This window comes from Patiria miniata, unplaced genomic scaffold (genome assembly GCF_015706575.1).
Source record: "Patiria miniata isolate m_02_andy unplaced genomic scaffold, ASM1570657v1 HiC_scaffold_22, whole genome shotgun sequence".
In the NCBI taxonomy this organism is placed as follows: Eukaryota; Metazoa; Echinodermata; class Asteroidea; order Valvatida; family Asterinidae; genus Patiria; species Patiria miniata.
This window is the reverse complement of record NW_024037061.1, coordinates 13154997-13176173: the sequence shown is the minus strand read 5'-3', so window position 1 is coordinate 13176173 and position 21177 is coordinate 13154997. Positions and strand designations below refer to the sequence as shown.

Genomic DNA, 21177 nt, shown 5'->3' with positions numbered 1-21177 from the left:
CTGGATTTTGTGACTCGAGTTGAATCAAGTCATTTTAAGGAAGTGACTTGAGTCGAGTCGAGTCATTAGGTCTAGAAGGTCGAGTCGAGTCACAGTGTGTGGTCAAGTCGAGTCGGGTCTGTTCCCGTTGGGACGCCTTACCCGTTGGGACTCAAGTTGAGTCAAGTCGCCAAAAATTGTGACTGGAAAGGCTGAGTCGAGTCATTGACTCAAGTCATTACAACTCTGGTAGCCCTATCATGCAATGTGCCAAGATCAAACCAAATAGTTTAAAGTGAAGAGCCTGTGTAGTGTACAAAAATTTATCGCAAATAGATGCAGAGGAGTAAAAGGCTTCCAGCAGACAATACATAATATTACTGCAAACAAAATCAGGATAGGCACATGTATTTAAGCAGCGATTATAGCTGAGTAATTATATTGGACAAGTTCATGCTTGTGTAAATGCTGCTTTGTTTTTAAAGATAAGGTTAAATAACGATTTTGATCGGTGTATAAAAATGTATTTTATTATACATATCAGTCAGTGCCTACTGAAAGAAATCCTATAATCATTGCCAAAAAATTAGATTAGATTATTGCTTTGTAAATACATGGCATGCTCAGATTCGTACATGGACACAAGTTCTTCTGAAGCAAGATCAGACTCTTGTTTAGTATCACAACCATTACTTTGATTGGTTAAAAACAAACTTGAGTTCATATTTATGATAATTAACAATTTTTTTTATAACACCAAAATGATATTTTAAACAAGAAAAAAATACTTTGGTTACTTATACAATTTCAACTGTTAAGATTTTTAGGCTACGCACATTTAATTTTCGGGTAAGCTGTAAAATTAAACTATTAACAAATATTAACGGATATTTATCTACCTGATGATTTACGTAATTTTGTATTATGCTAACTTGAATATTGATTGATTATTAATGTTATTGAAGTGTTTTTCATTTGCACTCTTGCCAAATCTTGCCTGATAAAGTTGCTGTTTGATTAAATGCACCAGCATATAAATTGAAACAAAAATTCTTATTTAAATTATTGGTTGAAGAATTGATTTATGTTAACTAAATGAATAGAAGTATAACAAAATTTATAAATGTAACTTCTGAAAAATACAAAATCACAGATTATGCAAATTAGATTGAGCACATTAAGAGAAATTCCTTTGCTAGATCATTGCAACTATTTATGGATATTATTGAGTATCTATGTGAGAATGACTTGTCTCCGAAATTTCGAATAAAAAAAAGAGAATAATTTTGAATTGTTGCTGCTATGTGTGACTGTCTTTTATTTGTGTTTTGAAAGAACAAAGTAAACGCTGACAATCAACAAGGAAGATAAGTTTGAAAACAATGCCCATGTTTTTGAAACTACGCCCATGTTATCCAAATAAGCATTGTTCATTACCTGGTAACGTTTTTGATTGCAATACAGTAGCTGTATTTGCCATTCTTGAAAACAATGTAAATATGCACTACAACTTACATTGGCAAACTATTCACCGTGGGCACTTATATAGGGTATTCAAAACATTCCAGTGCGATGAGACCATGGAGCTAGTGTTCCTAACTCCATGTTGAGACACGCGTACACCACACTGTGAAATCAGATTCACGGAAGGAAAGCACTTTTTTCCTTGTTCGTGAGAAACGACAACCAAACGGATATTTTTTTTGACAATGAAATGAGCCTTTCTATAGCGACTGCACGAACCAAATGGGCATATTTCCTCATGATGAATTGCAAATCCAGGAAAAAAACAAACAAATGTAGGCCTACAAAGACGGTACATATATACATATGTATACTAGTGTACAGCCATTTTAGTGTGCTATTTAAATAGCGCAGCATAGCGTTGGGCCAGCATCTCGACGTTTTCTCTACCACCGTACCCGCGTGCTCCTCATCGATGGATCGTGGCCGAGGCTGACGGCCTGTTTCTGCTAGTTCCTTTAAGGTATTTAAAATTATATTCGGCCGAATGTACTTTGCCTCTTTTTTGCTTTTTAAGGGGTTCATGAAATGCATTTTTCTCTGAGGAACAGATTTTGTGCAACTTTCTGTTCCTCTTAAATGTTTAAAAACTATTTAACATCCCTTTTTGGTTTATTTTGTTGAAAAGTGCACTTTCTGTAAACATTTAAAAACATTTAATGTAATGGCAGACTAACTGGGAATTCTTGCTTAACCTGTTGGTTGATTTTGAGTGAATTAAAATACATTTTGTATAACTGTCTTTGATTGGCCTGGTTTTGCCTTTGTTTCGTAAAGCATGGTTCCCGTTCTGCGGTGCGTTCGCCGTGCGCAAACAACAGCTACTGAAATAACGTCACATGATCTGCAATTGTTTCTCTTTTGAAGTTCACAACTGTGAAGAATTTTCGAGAACCCCCCCCCCCCCCCCTCTTGGCCAGAACGGGACCCTATGTATTAAATGTAATTTTTCATTTTTAAAAAGTATCTTCTGTTTGTAAGATTTTTATGTGTGATGCCTCATTGGAAATTTGTTTTAATCGTATCAGGCTCCCCTCCAGAAATACAAAGTAGGCGTGCCACATCCTAAAAGATACGGACAAACCCTTTTTTTCTGTACTCCTGCAATAAATTTTGGGTTGAAGAACAATGCAGAGCAAACTAGATCAAAAGGTCCGCTTAACACTGACATTCGTCGTCCGGTCGCGGTGGGTTTTTTCCCTAAGAAATCCGTGTCCGTGACCATTCTGATAACCGGGACCTCAGATCCTGTGACCGGGTCAACACCGCGTTTCCTTCCAGTATGTAATCGGGAGAATTCAGGTATGGATGCCCGCACTATGAGATGGCGGGGGCACTGTGATACGGGAATGAACTTCTCCGGTGCTGCGTAAAATACTTTTTTTATCCTGGAAAAAAGGTAGGCATATACATTGGTTGGACTTCAGCTGAAAGGAAATAGCAGCACAGCCAGGCGCGGTTCAAGACAGTAAATTTAAAATTTAAAAGAGTAAGTTGTAGTTATAATAGCCGAGACGCGATCTAATAAGTAAGTTGTAGTTAAAATAGCCGAGACGCGATCTACAGAAAACTTTGAAAATGTGTTGAGTTTTTCCGGGGAAAAAAAGATCCCCCTTCGAGGAAAAGTGTTGAAAATTGAAAATGTCGGAAATTGCTGACAAAAATATGTTGTACAACACAAACTCTCTTGACTTTCTTTGAAAAAAAAAGATCATTGGAGATGAGCCCGTTCCCTTCCGTACAACCCGAGTCTACATGACATCGTCAGTGAATTAATATTCAAAAGCATTCCAAGAACTTCTTCCTTTTTAATTTTCTTGATCGACATCTTTTGGGGAGTTTGAACGGGGATAAATATAGGGTGAGTAAAAAAAAAAGAAGGAAACCCAAATGTCAGAACCATTTTTAAATAAAGTTCTGCATGTAGCACTTTTAAAATCTAGGATATTAAAGCCCGATTGATAAACTTTAATACTACAAGAATTATTCAAATTACTCATGTACCTTTCAAGTTAGGGAATTTTAAACACAACCACCGTTTTAAAGTTCTGACCACGGATCACAAAACAGGTGTACGTTCTTTCAGCAAAACGAAAACAATTCACGCACATCCCTATGAAAAGAACATGAGTGATCTGAATGGTTCTTGTACTGAAAGAAAGCTTATTTTAAAATCGGGCTTTCATATCCTAGATTTTGATAGTGCTACATGCAGAACTTCATTAAGAAATAGGTCCTGCCATTGGGGTTTCTTTTGTTTTTTTACTCACCCTCATGTATATTTTAATGTTAGAAGTTTCATTTCCCGGTTCATGTACTCTTCCACAATTATTAAGTTTGTGTCGTGTTTGATGAAATTGCGATATATGGTTTAATTACTTGAAACAATCATTTCGTAGTACGGTTACAAGCCTAAACCCTTTGTGGTGGTCATCTTTTAGACCTGCCATGTGCTAGAATTCATGAAAAATAAAATTTGATGAGAACTTTTCCGGAATAATTAATATATTTAAGTTGTAGCTAAGCCTTGGTTGATGGAAATTTGGAGGTAATTTTGGCTGACCAGAGGTCAGGTGAGGGATTATCATACATCCAATAATTATGATTCATAATGCGGCCCTGCTAATAAATTGAGACTTCAACATCGCACATGCACTTCAGTGATGGGCTTTCTATGATAATTAGGATATTCATATGGTACCGATTAAATTACTGGGGATATAATGGAGGGCAGATATAATAGCATCCATGATCATTTATTATGTTTTAGTCTTCGTTGGGTCAAGGACACTGCTAAGCGTTCGGTATCATATGACTTGGCTGTGCCGCGGGTTTTCGGCGATATTTGCGGATGGTTGTGGCATCTATCCTATCTATATACTTCGGCTCATAATTTTTGAAGTGAGAAATGCGTCTATATTATAAACGTTGAGATTTAAAACATGGTGAAGTGGGACACTTCCATTTTGTACAAGCTATCGTAAACCCTTTTGAAGATGTTCTTCCAAAGATACGAGGTCTTTTTTTTTCAAGACGGCAGTGGCCCAAAATATGACGTCCGTGGACTTGCATAAAAATATATATATATATACCTGGGGCGGATAGCAATGCTTATTTTTCAAAAATGTGACAAACAAGCCACTTGAACTAAAGTGTGCTGTATAGTGGGTATCCTAACCTATTCATATTGAGTCATCTTGTTTATGAATCGTGTTTACCTACCGGTACTTTGAATTTAGCCCACTCAAAATTACAAATAATACTTTACTTCCGTGTACGTTTGCTACTTGAACCATACAAGTCAGGCGATAAAAACTTTGAAAGTTGACACGATGACGGGTGACCCCATGGTGAACTTTTATCAACCCAAACTTGATGACGTATCAACCGTTTTACGTCACTGGCTACATGGTCACAACTAATCCCAGCTATTCTTAGCTACATCACATGCACATCACAGCATGCCTCAACAAAATCATGCCACCATAATGCCTGCCACTAATATCGATATGATACATTACAACATATACAACCCGCCCAGTATTTCAAAATGTGCGATACCGATACTATCGGACTTAAAAACAATTAACGAAATCGATTCTGTATTGCACTGCTGCAGATCAAAGAATCGAAACCTTCAGTAAGTACGATACAAGTATAATCGATTCTTATGCCCACTTATATTGACCGTATATATACCGTATACGCGCGGCATATACGCGATACATGTGCTGTGATGTGAAATGCGGCTGGCTGTGCTATCGCGGTTAGCAACGCTGAATACCCGATTGTTCCATTCTTTTCTTGGCAAAGCAAGCCAAAGACTTTACACAGCAGACACGAAGACGAGTACTAGAAGGTGGGTGCAGTATTGGGAGTTTCTTATGTGTTTTTTTTTTTAAATTGCAACTCCGTGTTGGTTGGTCTTGCAATTTACACTTTGCAGTCGATCGTATTTTTGATAGGGGTAATTTTCGATCTGTCGTGTCTGTGCACGTAGCCTTTCTAATTCTAGAAGTACACCCAGCTAGCCCAGCCCAGGTTGGACTCCGTTGTGTACACATCGTAATGCAATGAAGACGTCGTCCAACCTGGGCTAACCCAGCTAGCTAGCTGCAGCTGGTCAGTGTGTAGTGAGAGTTACGAGGGGTATACATTGCCCAGTTTCCGGACACTTGACAATTTTTGCCTTTTTTTTTTTTATATAGGGAAGCATAGCAGTGGCATGGCAGCAGTTATAATTATGCCTACTATAGTGTATCCACACTACAGGGCGTTATTTCTTGTAAAGCTTAGTTCTAGGACCCTTTTTAGTTTTTTTTTTTGCTGTTGCAAGCAGTGCAGACTGCAGTGGTTCTCACTCAGTCTCTTTGAAAAACACAATAATAATAATACCAGTGATGTAGTGCCTTGATGCTGGGCCTTGGCCTTAAGGCTGCCTTAAGGCTGGATTTTAGGGCCTTGGCCTTGGCCTCGAGGCTTGAGGGCAAAAGCCTTGGCCTTGGCCTTGGCCTTGAGGGTTCAGGGCCTTGCAATTTTGAGTCAAGGCTCTTCAAGGCCCATAGATTTTTGCATTTTCCAGATAAATCTGTCCGAAATTTTGCTGTTACCATTTTAATTGTATTACCATGGAGGAGGGAAGCATCCTATAGATTTGTGTGTTGGGCACACTTCCACTTTTGTAGCATCACATTTTGTTACCATTGTAGTAGATTTGCTGCAAAAATATTCCGTACACTTGTGGGGCTAATGACATGATCACTTTAATTGCATATAACTATGGAATAGATCTGATTGGTTGTATATGTCTCCCTGATAAGTGCTAAAGATTTGCATGTATCTGTTTTAGATAATGCTGATATTTCTGACCATGTTGGGCCAGCAAATAAAAATTTCCCAAATCAGTTTCTTGGATCCCCCTTTTGTTACATCATATAATTTTGTAAATCATTATTTTGTTTAGTTAAACCATATTGAAGACCTGAACTTATACTTTAATAGATACAGTGTAGTCATAAAACGGTGTAGACCTATGCGAGCATGTTGATTGCAATTCATGAAATGTTGTTCTTCGTGATGATAAGGGCGGATCCAGGGGGGCCAAAAGGGGCCATGCCCCCCCCAAAAAAAACACCCCGAAACCATTTGTTTTTGATGTGACGTCGTAATAAAGGCAGGCAATGAGTACACCACCATCTTTTCCTCAAAAAACATCGGTTAAAATGGTCAGAAATTGCCTCAAATCGCACCACAGAGCATCTCCAATCCAACAAATTTTCGGGGCCCTTAAGCGGGCCCCGAAGCCCAAGCCATATTTTTTTGACCCACTTTTTTTGGGGGGACCAAAATTTCTTTGCCCCCATCCCAAATTGTGTTCTGGATCCGCCCTTGCGTGATGATGTGTCACTCATGTGACTATAATTAGTTCTATATTAGTGGTCATTTCATAAAACAGGGCCTTGGCCTTGGCCTTGGCCTTGAGGGTTAAGCCTTGGCCTTGGCCTCGAGGCTTGAGGGTCAAAGCCTTGGCCTTGGCCTTGGCCTTGAGGGTCAAAGCCTTGGCCTTGGCCTTGGCCTTGAGGGTCAAAGCCTTTGCTCCAACACTGAATAATACTGTCTTCTTTTAATTGTAATGATGGAAAGAATATAGGAAAAGAATGTTGCAACCGGTTGTGTACAAAATCTATGAAGAGTCAAGAAAATTGTCTCATTTCTTATCATCATTTTTGCTAGTCCGAGTAACTTGGACCCAACTTTTCGCCTTTTTTAACAATCGGACATGGTCTGGTGTAGCCCCATAAATGTGGCCTATTTACTGGACTGCCTCCGTAAACATAGGCCACACATCCACATGTACAAAAACGTGTCGACTTTGCCAAATTTTGATTTTCACATTTAGACTTACTTTGTAGGTTTTTTTTGCTTTAGAAGCATTCTCACCCTCTATATAGGCTAATCAGAAAGTGCTGCCTTTTTCAGATGTCCATTTTTCGTGAAATTTCCAGATACATCTGCACACGTTTGCGTATCAAAATTTCATCATGAAATTTCACAAAAATTAGACATCTGAAAAAGGCAGCACTTTCTGATTAGCCTATATAGAGGGTGAGAATGCTTCTAAAGCAAAAAAAACCTACAAATAAGCCTAAATGTGAAAATCAAAATTTGGCAAAGTCGACACGTTTTTGTACATGTGGATGTGTGGCCTATGTTTACGGAGGCAGTCCAGTAAATAGGCCACATTTATGGGGCTAGGTCTGGTGGTGGTAGGGTCCAAGCTAATCTGTATATGCCGGGCAACACAATCCCAAAAACCCAACATTGCCCAACAAAAACATCAGATTTCACCCTCAAAATGGTCTACAAATTACTAGATACTAACGCCACCTGAGGTACAAGTAGACATCGATGATTAAGATGGTTGTACTGAAGTTTACTTACGATCTGGATGAAAAGTGAAATATCCATTAATTCCGAGAGCTCCCCTCAGTCCCTCACGATTGTGAACACGTTAAATTTCCGACTCGTGATAATGTTTGAACGACGCGATGTGGTCTTCATGCCCAGCGTACATTCGATGGTCCTTGTATCCCGAGTGCGATTCCGTTACCGAGCGCGATGCATCGATTATGATAATGAGTAGACTGGATCTCGTTTGTAAACACAAGTGCATTTCAAATGGTAAGAGGGAGTCGGGAACTAGCTTGAACCGGTTTCCGCCCATAAAAGCTGCCCTAGTTTCCGACTCCCTATTATTGTTTGAAAAGTTTGTGTTTACAAACGAGATCTAGTCTACTAGTCCGAGAATTTTTACATTGGCTTATCTAGCTCCCAGACCTATGTTCTTGAAACTCGGTGGTTCTTGAGTCTGGAGTGCTGAATGGTACATGTATACCATGGATGAAAACCTGGTGTGCAAATGAATCGGTGTTTTCATCGGATGACATCAGCCCACCCCCACCTACATGTATGGCTTATTGTATCCATGTGAGTCATTGTATACACTTTTTCCTGTTTCTGTTACAATGTATCTGACATTTTGTAATTCTGGATGTGTATTCTTAAGGTATTCTTCCTCCAAGATAGACCGGTGAACATGGCTATATGGGTCATTCCACCGGGTTGGGGAACAATGTGTGACATATGACCATATTAAGAAAAGCATGAATGCCTTGCTAGCAGTTGCTCTACATAATATTTGTTGTTGGGTGTTTCACTACTGCAGAAAGTTTGAAATGATTTCAATGTATTTTGCCAAAAATATTAGCAAAAAAATGTGATTTTGGATGTAACATTGACACCGTCTCAGTGTTACGTCCAAATGTGACATTTGTACTTTTTTTTTTAAAATTTCTGCGAAACATCACCCAAATTCACTTTGCGTACTTCTTACTATACATGCAACACAATAAGAAAAGCTTTTGTTACGGTAGTCAGGTATCAAATGGAGCAGAAATGATAGCTTGGTTGTGTGGATGTAACATTGACACGGTGTAAAACCCAATGTCACACTTCCATTGAGTGATTTTGACACCGTTACATCCACACTTGAGGTTTTTTTGTACTGCTATATTTGAACCCTGACTATACCAAAACAAAAGCTTTTCTTGGTGCCTAGGTGTCCAGTTGTAAATATGCAATGTCAGTTTGGGTAATATTTTACATACGTGTAAAAAATGGCAAAAAAAGAATATCTGGATGTAACATTGACACGGTGTCAATGTTACATCCAAATTAATACATTTTTGCTCATATTTTTGTCAAAGTACTTTCAAATGATTTCAAACTTTCTCAAGTATTGAAACACCTTAAGACAAATATTATGTTGAGCAATTGTTTAGAATGCATTGATACTTATAATAGTATAACCAAATATATGGATGTAACATGCACTGCTTCCCAACCCGGTGGAATGACCCATATACATATAGCCATGCTCCAGAGTTGCATATATAAACACTCGATGCACGAGATTGTACTGGTACCCAGACGGATCCTACCATTTCGCACCTGCGCCTGCACGGAGTACCAACGTACCGTGCGTGACCTCAGAAAATCAAAAGTTCTACTCGTACGTTTGTTGTTGTGTTGACGTCGTTTTTTTTCCCCTCAAATTTCTTGGCAATGCAAGATCCTACGCTTGCGTGAATTTACAGAAAGCTTCATTATGTAAGTACAGAGAATACTGGCGAAACGACGTACTGCGTGACAATTTCGAGTGTTTTTATGCGAGGCTGGAGTGCGGCATTGTTACTGACACCACGTTTACGGGTCTGCCTCCAAGAGTGTTTATGTGGAGCAAACGGCCTACCTAACAAATACAAATGAGTTATTTTCAATCTTGCTGTCGAGTCCATCACGATTCCCCACAAGTCCCTGTAAGTTAAGTCCATCACAAGTCCATCGCAGGTCCTTCAGTCTCCAGTCTCAAGTCAAGTCACTAGCTGTTGAAACGAACTGTTACAAAAGCATTTTTTTTTTGTCATTGTGTATTCCGTTACTTAGGACTGCACTTGTGATGGACTTGATTACAACACTGATCGTTTTTAATGACACTTGAATGGCAAATTGCAAAGGTCACAGGTAACAGAACCAGGAAAAAGCCACACTTTGGATCCTACATACTGGTAGAATGACCAATACATATCGTATAATTGAAATAGCGGGGCTCAGTGAATTATTTGTGTACTTAGCAGTGCCATAAAATTGGTTGGGAAGTGCTATCTTATCTTTGAGGATAAGGCATTGTTTGAGAACTACCAACAGTAGTTACCAGTCCACATTGGAATATGTCTGAATCCTGTGTCTGTCGGTATGTTGTGACAGTGTATTGCTTGACAGTATATTACAAGATCATTATGCTTTAACCCTATTTACCCTAACCTTCCCAAATCCTCCAAAATCCTCTTTGCAAAATGGAGGATTTTGCAGGATTGAGGCTATATGGCAAAAATGTGTGGCTGATTTTGGCGGATGCACTGTTAATAATCAGCTGTGCGTACATTCAGGCCCAGAATATTCTTGAAATCCCTCGTTCTGCTTCAGGATGTCACTGGCTCTGCCTTAACATATTGACAGTGATTGCTGGAGATTTTGCTGGATTGAGGCAGTGGTCACCCCTCCAAGGAGTGAGGACCACATAACGGATAAATTTGCAGGATTGAGGCTGTATGCAATTTTTTTATGAAGGCAGGTGGAGGATTTTGCAGGATTGAGGTTGCATCCTAGCAAAAATGCCTAGGGAGTTAGGGTTAAACTGCACCGCCAATAATCAGATGGTGTCCAGCCCCCCCCCCCCCCCCCACGTCAACCCAACCCACAACCATTTTTAAATTTAATTTATGTGGATATTGGGTGACCCCCCCCCCCCAAATACCTGGCTACCTTCCAGCACAGATGGTCTGTCGGCAGATTTGTTGTCAGACCCCTCCCCCCCCAAAAAAATATTCATATTGGTCTGACGACGCCCCTGAAAATTGGTTGTTCTCAATAAGAGCTTACCCATACATGTACTTTCCCTCTGTCTGAACAGATTTCTAGCAGGCCTGATCTTCTGTGGCCGATTCCTCATCAAACAAGCCCCCAAGATGGCACTCACCACGAGTGCATCGCGTCTTCCCCTGCACGTGAAGGCCCGTAAGGAGACGTACCCAAATTCTGATGTCAAACGCTTCCCAGTACCAGACGATAAGGTCCAATGGTCCGTTGACTGGCCAGAATACAAACCTGTGGAGTTTACAAACCCTAAAGTATTGGCAGGCCCTGTATGGGCAGATCCAGAAATAAGGTAAGAAAAAACAACTTAAGGAAACCGCTTTGAAATTTTTATTTAATGAAAAAAAGGCACACACAGGCCTTCATTTTTAGAAATTCGTGGAGCTCAGTTAATCGCTCTCCTGAGAAATCCGAGGAGCTCAATTTGAGCACCCAAAATTGCTCTCCTGGGAAGTCCGAGGAGCTCGATTTGCATGTTTTGTGCTCAAAGTAAAAAATGAATCCAAATCATTTCCTGAAGCCTTTCATATCATGCACACACACTTGCATCAGAACTGAGAAACAGATGTGACTGTTCACTACAAATTGAGTGCTTAATTCATGTCAATTTAACAGGTTTAAGTTTAACTTGTTTGTGAATCATCCTGATGTGTTATTGGAAATAAAAATGAAAAACAAATTGGAGTTGACTTGTGGTTCTTTAGTGTTTCTTTTTTGTTCTATTTTACTTCGTTTCTATTATATTCACTTTATTATATTTTTATTTTTTGTTTTATTTACTGTTTATTTCAGTTTTTATTTATTGATTTTTTTTTATCAAATAGTTTGTTTTGGTTTACTAACTTTACTAAAAACCTGTTTTTGTTTAAATTTGCATATGTATGATGTGGTGTAACTGTGTTTTTGAGGGGTTCTAAATTTATATCTAAATTGATGAATAGAGCCCCCTCCCCCCCCCCCCCCAAAAAAAATCCAATTAATTTAAGTCCGGTCATACATCTGTCAAAGAAATACTTTTTTTGTCACATAAATCCTCAAAATTAGTAAAATAGAAAAGGAAAATAATTATATGAATATTTGGTTTTGGGCACAAAAAATAAAAGGATCGAAAGTAAGGTCACAGAAATGTACAAGTATTAAACGCCATTACAAAATGTCGAATGGTACTACGCACAAACAATGTCACCGTGCTCGAGTGGCCAGTTGACCGGCCGCGCTTGCGGGCAAAGCCCGGTAGTCGACACACGGAAAATCGCTCTGCACTCTATCGTTGTGGGACAAATGAGCTCAACCTTTCGTAAGGTATTTCCAACCAAAACTTGTCAAAAATGAACGCTAGTTTCTTGTAGATGTACCGGAGATCATTCAAAATGCCGTTCAAAAACTCTGGCTCCCTTTGGAATATCACAACTTCCAGAAAAACGGTGTAATTTCACATAGGCCTACCCACTGTTAATTGTCTGGCTGCACAGTATTAGATCGCGCACAACTTGGCCTACGCGTTATGCGTGGGATATCGGGACAGGAAACCGTCGCGATCGCCCGGCACCACACTCAACACGTGTGCTTGGGCCACGTCCATTGTATCGAAAAATAGGGGTGTTGGTATTACAAAGTAGGTGGTTTTAATTGCTCAGCCCATCCATTTTATAATTGTTTTGTGTTTTCACTTCATCGGAGGTTTATTTATTTAGTTTTACATTATAAATATATATAAACTAATTTATAAACTGATCTCAACCGAAATTATTATTTCATTTTATTCACTTAATGGCGGTGCACGTCTGAATGACGATCCTGCCAGTACCCTTGATCATAATGGAACGTGCTACATGTCGTTGATGAAAAGAAAATGGCTAATGTGTCCATGTACATGTGTATGTGTATGGGATGGCTCGAGTAACTGCGATGTTTACAAAATCCTTGCGATGATTATGGGTGGATTACGTAGGTATTCGACTTACTTTTGTAATCGTTCAAACATCGGGATGACAAGTTAAGAAATCAAGTATATAAAATTTGGATTGACAAGATTTTACTGTTGGCTTTATGTAGACAAAAACTGGAGTCGACAATTAATAAGCTTACAAATTTACCCAGGAGCGCTATTATTCGCGCGCCAGAAACCGTGTTGAGGAGCGCGGAGGAGCGCGATCGCGCTCGCGCTCCTTAAAAATGAAGGCCTGCACACAGCTGGTAGCAAGCACTCATACTGAGTATACATTGTGCTCGGAACTTCTGTATTCCCACAAATTCACACTGGTTTTTGAGGTTAAATTGCCTGTTGGGTACGGTAATGTCTAGGATGTTAGGGTTAAATCTGTTTATAACACCTCACCCACAGATTCTTTGTCTTGATTGGCCAAGAGCGAGTCACATGTTACTTTCTAATTTTGCTATCTTTCTGTGCACGGCCAAAAGTACTATACCCATAGCAACCAAAGTACTATACCATTGGCAACCAAAGTACTATTTCCACGGCGTGGTATTTGTGTGCAAATGGATGCTTGTGTGCGCGTTTTGTATTGAAATTGAAGTTTATTTCAACTGTGTTCAGATTTAAATAATTTAAAATATTAAAATCAAGCAGAATCTGTGGGTGAAGTGTTATAAAACAAATATTGAATGCTTTATCTCGTGGTGAAGTAAAACTAGCCTCCCTCGATGATCCATGGACCATTCTATTTTCCCTCGGCTTCGCCTCGGGAAAATAGAATGTCCATGGATCACCTCGGGAGGCTAGTTTTACTACACCACTCGAAGCATTCAATATTTGTATAATATAACCTTAAAATTTCATTACTTATCTTTTGTATTTTGTTATGCAGAGGGCCAAATGCACCCAAAATGAAGTTCAACCGAGTAGACGGCAAAATCAACAGACGCAGTCACATGAAACCAGATTACGAAATACCTGACGGAGTGCCAAGGTTAGTGAGGACAAAACTAAATGTATCACACTATGAATTCCTTGGAGGGTTAAAGTGTTTCTGTGTGTTAGTTATGAGCAGTTGAAACGCCTTGCGGAGTCATTAAACCTGCCATAGTGTAATTTAATTTACATCTTGCAAAGTCATATACCAGCCATGCAGTAATTTTGATGGAAACGGGAATTTATTGTTGAAACATAATCCCTTTCATTTCATTATTTAGCCCACAATTATTCCAACAGCTAATTATGCCCAAGAAAGTGAATTACACAGTTTCATACCAAACATAAAGAACAAAGTTTGAATAGTTGTACAATAATAAGAGATATTAACTAGAGAACATGTGTCTGTTTTTCAACAGAACACCGAGCTGTTTTGGCGAGTTATGATTCAATGTACTTATAGTGCAAAGAATATTGTCATATGGATATTCCATGCAAAATTTAACAAAATTGGCTCTGCTATCTAGTGCTTCATTTAATGCACCTTTAATGTGTCGTAACATGACACCCAATGATGTCATCATAACATCACATAAATTTTCATCTATAACATGTTCCTGTCTATGTACTTACCAAGTATCAACCCCAATGGCCTTGTGGTTAAATAGATACAGGGCTTCATAGACTGCACCTTTAATGCTACCAGTATGTAACATGACACCTGATGATGTCGTCATAATGCCACCTGCTCCAATTTTCATCTACATGTATACACTTCCCTGTCTAAGTACATACAAGTTTCAACCCAAATGGCACTACTATATGGTTTTAAAACAGACAAAGAAGCTCAATAATTTTTATTTTTGAGCAGATATCAATTCGTACGCAGTGACAAGTAATAAGCGTCACATGACTTTTTTTGGTAAACATGTTTTTAATGCGAAAAAACCTCTAAATCCTCAAAAAATCAAAAATTCCAACATGAACCACTAAAGGAACCATGGTTAAACAAGATGATCATTAGTAAAATGAAATTTTGATTGTTCTGGCAGGAATCCGTGTGGAAGGACTGGCATGACAGGAAGAGGGGAACTAGGGAAATGGGGGCCAAACCATGCTGCAGACCCCTTAGTCACGAGGTAGGCTGAATGGTCAAAATAATAATTACTGTTGAAGTTACGTGTACGTTTATGATCATGCAGTGGACAAGTAAAAAGTGCTGTGTTAACTTTTTGCAGGAAAATATTTGATTTGTTCGAAAAGTGTCGGAATTGAATGGCTACAAAATTTGATTTTGAAAGTGATCTTGAAAGTCAGTCTGTGGAGATAATTATAAAATAATCTGCCCTAACTCCTGTCAATCATGTTCATCAAATTTTAACAATTATATAAGTTCAAATGTCAACAGAAAATCTTTGAGAAAGTCATAACTCATTATCAAAGTGTCTCGTTCAAACCAGTGAATCTAATAATTGACCTATCGCCGTTTGTGAGTTAGCCACGCCCGTTAGACAACCCTATGCAGTTTTTGTACAGTTTGTTTTGTTTGTCTCATATTTTTCATGTTCCGCATCCAATCGTATATCTTGCAATTGGACAATATTTCACAAGCTGCGTTGACACGATTCCAGCGCGATTCTACCTCGATAGGTCAATTATTTTAAGCCCAGCGGATTTCATGGGGCATGGGATGTGACCATTCCTAAGTTTGGTGCAAATTTTTTCTGTTTATCTCAGATGGAAAAGGGATGCTCAAGGGAAGGAGGTAGTCAACCCAGTAACAAAGAAGAAGGTTCTACAGTTCATTGCAATATGCAGGAAGGACTCGGGAGCATGGGCCATACCTGGGGTAAGTCTTAAGAAAGTATCTGTCCAACATTCTAGCTTAAAGAACAGTGGAGGGGCTGTAGTATTGAAGCTAAAGATCATATCAACACCATATTTTCCGCGTTTTTGTCATTTTCACCACTTATCTGATTTTGTACATCTCTTTGATTTTAAAGTTGTAATCATGTCATTCATAATTTAATCGCAAGTTGTGAGTACTATTTTCAAGTTACAAGTAACGGAATGCTAGGTCATACGAATGCCTTTGGCACTGTTTACTTGAATAGCTTGCCTTTGAGCTGAGACTTGATGACTTGCGATTACTTGTGATTTGCTTGTGATAATTGTGATGACTTGTGATGACTTGTGATGACTTGTGATGACTTGTGATGACTTGTGATAACTTGTGATGACTTATGGCGTGTGATGACTTGTGATAAGTTGTAATGATTTATGGCTTGTGATGACTTGTGATAACTTGTGATAACTTGTGACTTGTGAAAACTTGCGATAACTTGTGACTTGTGGTGATGACTTGTGATAATTTGTGACAACTTGTGACGTGCGATGTCTTGTGATGACTTGTGATAACTTGTGATAACTTGACAACTTGTGACTTGTGATAACTTGTGATAACTTGACAACTTGTGACTTGTGATGACTTGTGATAATTTGTGATGACTTGTGATAACTTGTGACTTGTGATGACTTGTGATGACTTGTGATTTGTGATAACTTGTGATTTGTGATGACTTGTGATAATTTGTGGTGATTTATGACTTGTGATAACTTGTCAGTACTTTTGGTGGCTTGTGATAACTTGTGACTTGTGATGGCTTGTGATGCCTTGTGGTGACTTCTTGACAAATCCACTTATCATGCCTTGCAGGGGATGGTAGATGCAGGGGAGACAGTATCAGTGACATTGAGGAGAGAGTTTGGTGAGGAAGCTATGAACTCGCTGGATGCAACTCCCAAGGAAAGGAAGAAGATTGAGAAGGCAGTAGGAGAACTATTCAAGCATGGAATTGAGGTAAGTTGGTTAAAACCACAGATCTGCTAAACAAACACACAAAATTGCCTAGCAAAAACAAACGTCAACTAATGTAAAGTGCTTAAAGTCCTTGGGCCATGCTGAAAACAAGAATTTGCCAAGCACAGAGATTATATATGCTAAGCAACATCTGGTAAGGCCATGTCCGAGTTATTCGGCTGTGGCTAGAAATTACACACAGGCCAATTGAAGTGGCTGCAGCCACTTCCCAGAGACCTGTGTGTTATCTCTAGCCGTAGCCATATAATTGGGATGTGGCCATACCAGCGCAATGTTCTTAGCATTTATATCGTGTGACTGGTTCTGAGCCTTTTTTGTGCTTAAAGTTGCCAAGCAGTACTGTCTGCTTTGCAGCTACGTACATGAAAATGGGCCCACTTCAATTCATTTCATGTTTTTTTAATTACTCACTCACTTCAACCAGTTCGTGCCGAATTATTTGTGCCGAAAATGTCAATTTTCGATAAAGGCAAGATATAGCAGCTAACTTTTGATATACAGCCAAACGCCACAAATCCTCATTCACAAGAGTCATTTCAACAGTATTTGTACGATATTTCTTACCCAAACCTCATATTTTTCAACACTCTGGGGTGTGCCCACGGAGTGTTAATTGTACCACAACAGGCCGTGCACAGTGGCCAAGTTCAAGTACAACACACGGTCCACCTCAACAGACTTCTCGGACTTTGTGTGTGTGCACAAAACAAATTGGGCATTAGCGTGTTTAGATGTCATCCGGAGGCGAGGCTAGGCACGCTTGAAGTTTTAACCTGTCAGCCGTGCCTGTGTATATAGAAACAGCCAGATAGTGTTAACACGTCATCTGACGCAAAGTGGTTAAATATATAAGGAGAAAACTAGAGATATAAGTTAGAATCAGTAATGGAAGTCCTCAATGGACAAGTTAGTGAATGATATACCCCAGAATGTGTGTACACTACTTCATCGATAAATTGTAGACATGTTTCCAAACTGAGTGACCTTGGTTGACCTTTGTGACCTCTGACCTCCAACTCCAGGTCTACCGCGGCTACGTGGACGACCCCCGCAACACAGACAACAGCTGGATGGAGACGATAGCCGTCAACTTCCACGACGGCACGGGCAACAGCGTGGGCAAGTTCGCCCTGTACGCCGGGGACGACGCGGGGGCCGTGCAGTGGACAGACATCGGCTCCGATCTGACGCTCTTTGCGAGTCACGAGTCCTTCATCGAAAAGGTGGCCATAAGGCTGGATGCCCACTGGTAACATTACACACCGCTTTCCTCTTGTACTGTACGTATATATCTTTTATCGGGCCAGGTAAAAAAAAAATCAAGTTTAGCCTCCATGTGTATTCCACTATTTTGGACGGTTGCCAGATTTTTTTAATTTGAAAGAAATAGAAAGAAAAGTGTGCTACATGAAAAAAATTGTAAAAGCAGTGAATGCCCAAGAAGCTTCCACCCATATATGCTGGAAAATAATTTCTTCAATTAAAGCTCAGCGGCTATCTTAAAAATGAGACTGTTTCCACTATGAAAAAAAAAAGATCTGCCACCTTCCTTTTGAAGCAGGACTCTAAACATGTTCCCTTTTTTTTTACTTGGCCTTTTATTAATGTAATTATTATTCTAATATTCTAATGAAATGTTCTTGTGGTGTCACGCCGGGGTACTTGAGTTGAGATTCTGGTTTTGGGGGAATGTCCTGAAATAGACCGATACGTGGAGCATTAACCAGTGGTAAGAGCAACCCGAGTCTTGTAACTGTTTGCCATTCAAGGCATTGCCAAAGATGGTAACACCATTCCAGAAATTTCGGTGGTAATTGTGAAAAGGTTTGTCAAAACAATTTGGGGAAACAAAACTCACATTGTAAAGGCTATAATAAGCTGGAGTACTTTCAAGTTTCAATTGTTGTTGTCTACTAGTGTTGAATTGTACAGTCATCCCAAGTTCAGATGTTGATTGCAGCTGAGAGCATTCAAGTTCAGTAAACATTGTTTCGGTTCCATTCTAACCCTTTAACTACTTAAAACTTCATGTTTTCCCTAAGTAAAAACGTGAAGTGTGGAGGCTGTTAGCTAGTCACATATAAATAATCATGTAGCCTTTTAAAGATAATTTACAACATTTGCTTTTTGCTGTAATTTTCAGAAATGGACAGATTTGGGGGTTAGTAGCCCCCCTGCCTCATAGCAAACATTGTTACACTGACCTGTTTAAAGTTTTGTGTTCATGGATGCTGGAAAAAAAAAAACAAGAAAAAAGTGCCGTTCTTGTAGTCTGGTTCCCTGACCCTACTTCAGACGAACCAGAACAATTTATATGCGTCAGGGGAATTGTCATGTAAGGGAACTATCTAGCTGGCTTGCACCCTTTCACGGATGTGTAACTGATTGCAAACAAAATGTGGATTATCTAATTTTGGAAATTGGGGCCGTATTTGAAAAAAAGTCACTTTCTTTTTCCAACGATGTTTGGCCAACCATCGTTGGCCAAAATACAAAATACAACTTTTAATACAAAAGTCGAATACAAATTTCAACTTTTCTTAAAAGTGACAGCACACCAGGTGCCAAGATTTCACAGGATGCTTGAGACTACTATTTACTAACAGTCCAGTAAGGTATTTTATAATAATTTGATAGTTTTGTTTTTAATGTTTGCAAATGTTGTTGATTACCTTTACAAAATCCCTCAAACAATATTGAAAATAGCCTCATGCCTGTGACCAATAGGAGTTCCCTATTAGATAAAAACAAAAAGATTATAAAATTAAGGTCCTGTTTATGTACCTAGTCTTCAAGTGTTCTGGTTTTTAAACATTTTAACTGCTGTACCTCAGTTCAATATACATTTAGAGAACATGTGGTTTAGTTTCCCACAAAACTCATTGGGAAAAAAAATAGAATTTGGTGAAAATGTCATGCTTGTGAAAAAAGTCACGCTCACAAAATGCTGCAAAATATCTTACTGTATCATTTACGCATAAGCATAGATCCACATTTATAGCATGCTACGAAGATGAAATTGAAGTTTTAGCAAATGAGGTTAAACATTTTTGTCCGTGTACTTTGACCAAGTAGAAAAAGGACGTTAATTATTCATATTTTTAAGTATGATGAAACATGCACGTTGGCCATTCTGTAAATTGAGTGACCAAAGAGTGACATTTTTCCTGTCCCTGTTAGGCCAAAAAAAAAATAAGTCGGTCTCCGGTCAGCGCGCGCGTCGTTTTTTACTCATGCGCGTCAATATATTTTTTTTTCCAAAATGTTCCGCGGTAGCTCCAACATCGCCCTCTATTGCTGCACCTCCTCAATTTTTTTTACCAAAGAGCACCAAGGAATGGGAAATTGCACCAAGGCAAATGATCGAGAGCACCAAGGCAAATTATGGAGGACACCAATGTACTTGAGGACACCAAATAGCAAAATAGTACCCCACCTTGTCTGTACAATCCAAGCTTGGAGGAAAAAAAATGGCCAAAAAAAAATGCCGCGTCCCCACGTCAATTCCGGAACTTTGGTCTGACCAGAGACCGAATATTTTTTTTTTTTGGCCTTACCTTGGTACCTTACTTTCCATTCAAGTATCATTAAGAATGACATCAAACAATTTGTTTTTATTTGTTGGGTAGGTAGTTTGCTATTCATAATGACTCTTGGATGACGACTGCATTAACCCTAACAATCCTGAATCCTCCAATTTCAATACGATTTTGCATACTCCCCTAGGGAGTTGAGTGCATCAGAATTGTTGAATCATAAATGTCCAGTATAACAGGGACAGGAAGAAAAGTGGACCTAAATTTATGGAATGACTGACAAAACAGAGTGGGTTTTTTTCACTGTGGAATTAATATGCAGGCTATTATTAGTGCTAAAATAGTGGGGTGTTTTTTTTTGGGGGGGGGGTTCTGGGTTTGTGAGAAGAGTCCCACATTTACCAGCATTCCTCTGTGGCAACACATGGTCTTTCTCTTTGGTGCTTCTGTCAGCATTTGAAAATATGATATCCAAATATGCCTTGAATTGAAACACAAAAGGGGTGTACTAAGGCAAAAGAAAATATATTGGCCACAGTAGCCTACATACTGTCTGAAAAACCACCCAAATACCCCCCTGGCAAAAACCTTGTTTTTGGGGCTGTTTTCACTTGGTATACGTGCATTGTGATCCACTTTCTTTCAGGATACATGGGCATGGTAAGTGGGTTTTCTGATGGACTGTTTTAAGTGTACCACATTTAGGATGCAACTAAGACTGTCTATTTTCGAATAATTCATTACTCGATTACACGAAACTGCGTTTGACTGAATATTCGGATATTGGAAACTGCCAGCTGCAATTGCGTGCTGCGCCGGTAAAAAGTTGCATGAAGAGTGTGCCAGTTAAAATTTTCGTGTGGTGATCGATATGGGGCGCTGGAGTGTTT

The 21177-nt window shown here is 39.1% G+C and overlaps 1 protein-coding gene across 3 annotated transcripts; it reads left to right on the top strand.

Annotated features, from left to right (window-relative positions):
- The first annotated feature begins 1852 nt into the window (after positions 1–1852).
- LOC119730419 (ADP-ribose pyrophosphatase, mitochondrial-like) lies at positions 1853–19646 on the top strand. 3 transcript variants are annotated; one of them, XM_038203300.1, is made up of 7 exons: positions 1853–1966; positions 11036–11290; positions 13827–13928; positions 14923–15009; positions 15608–15719; positions 16587–16730; positions 17774–19646. In XM_038203300.1, the coding sequence occupies exons 2-7, from the start codon at positions 11091–11093 to the stop codon at positions 18002–18004; spliced, it is 876 nt and encodes a 291-aa protein (XP_038059228.1). In that variant the 5' UTR covers positions 1853–1966; positions 11036–11090; the 3' UTR covers positions 18005–19646. The 3 variants fall into 3 exon arrangements, with proteins under 3 accessions (XP_038059228.1, XP_038059227.1, XP_038059229.1); XM_038203299.1 differs by lacking the exon at positions 1853–1966 and adding an exon at positions 5206–5362; XM_038203301.1 differs by lacking the exon at positions 1853–1966 and adding an exon at positions 8464–8490.
- The last annotated feature ends 1531 nt before the right edge of the window (positions 19647–21177 follow it).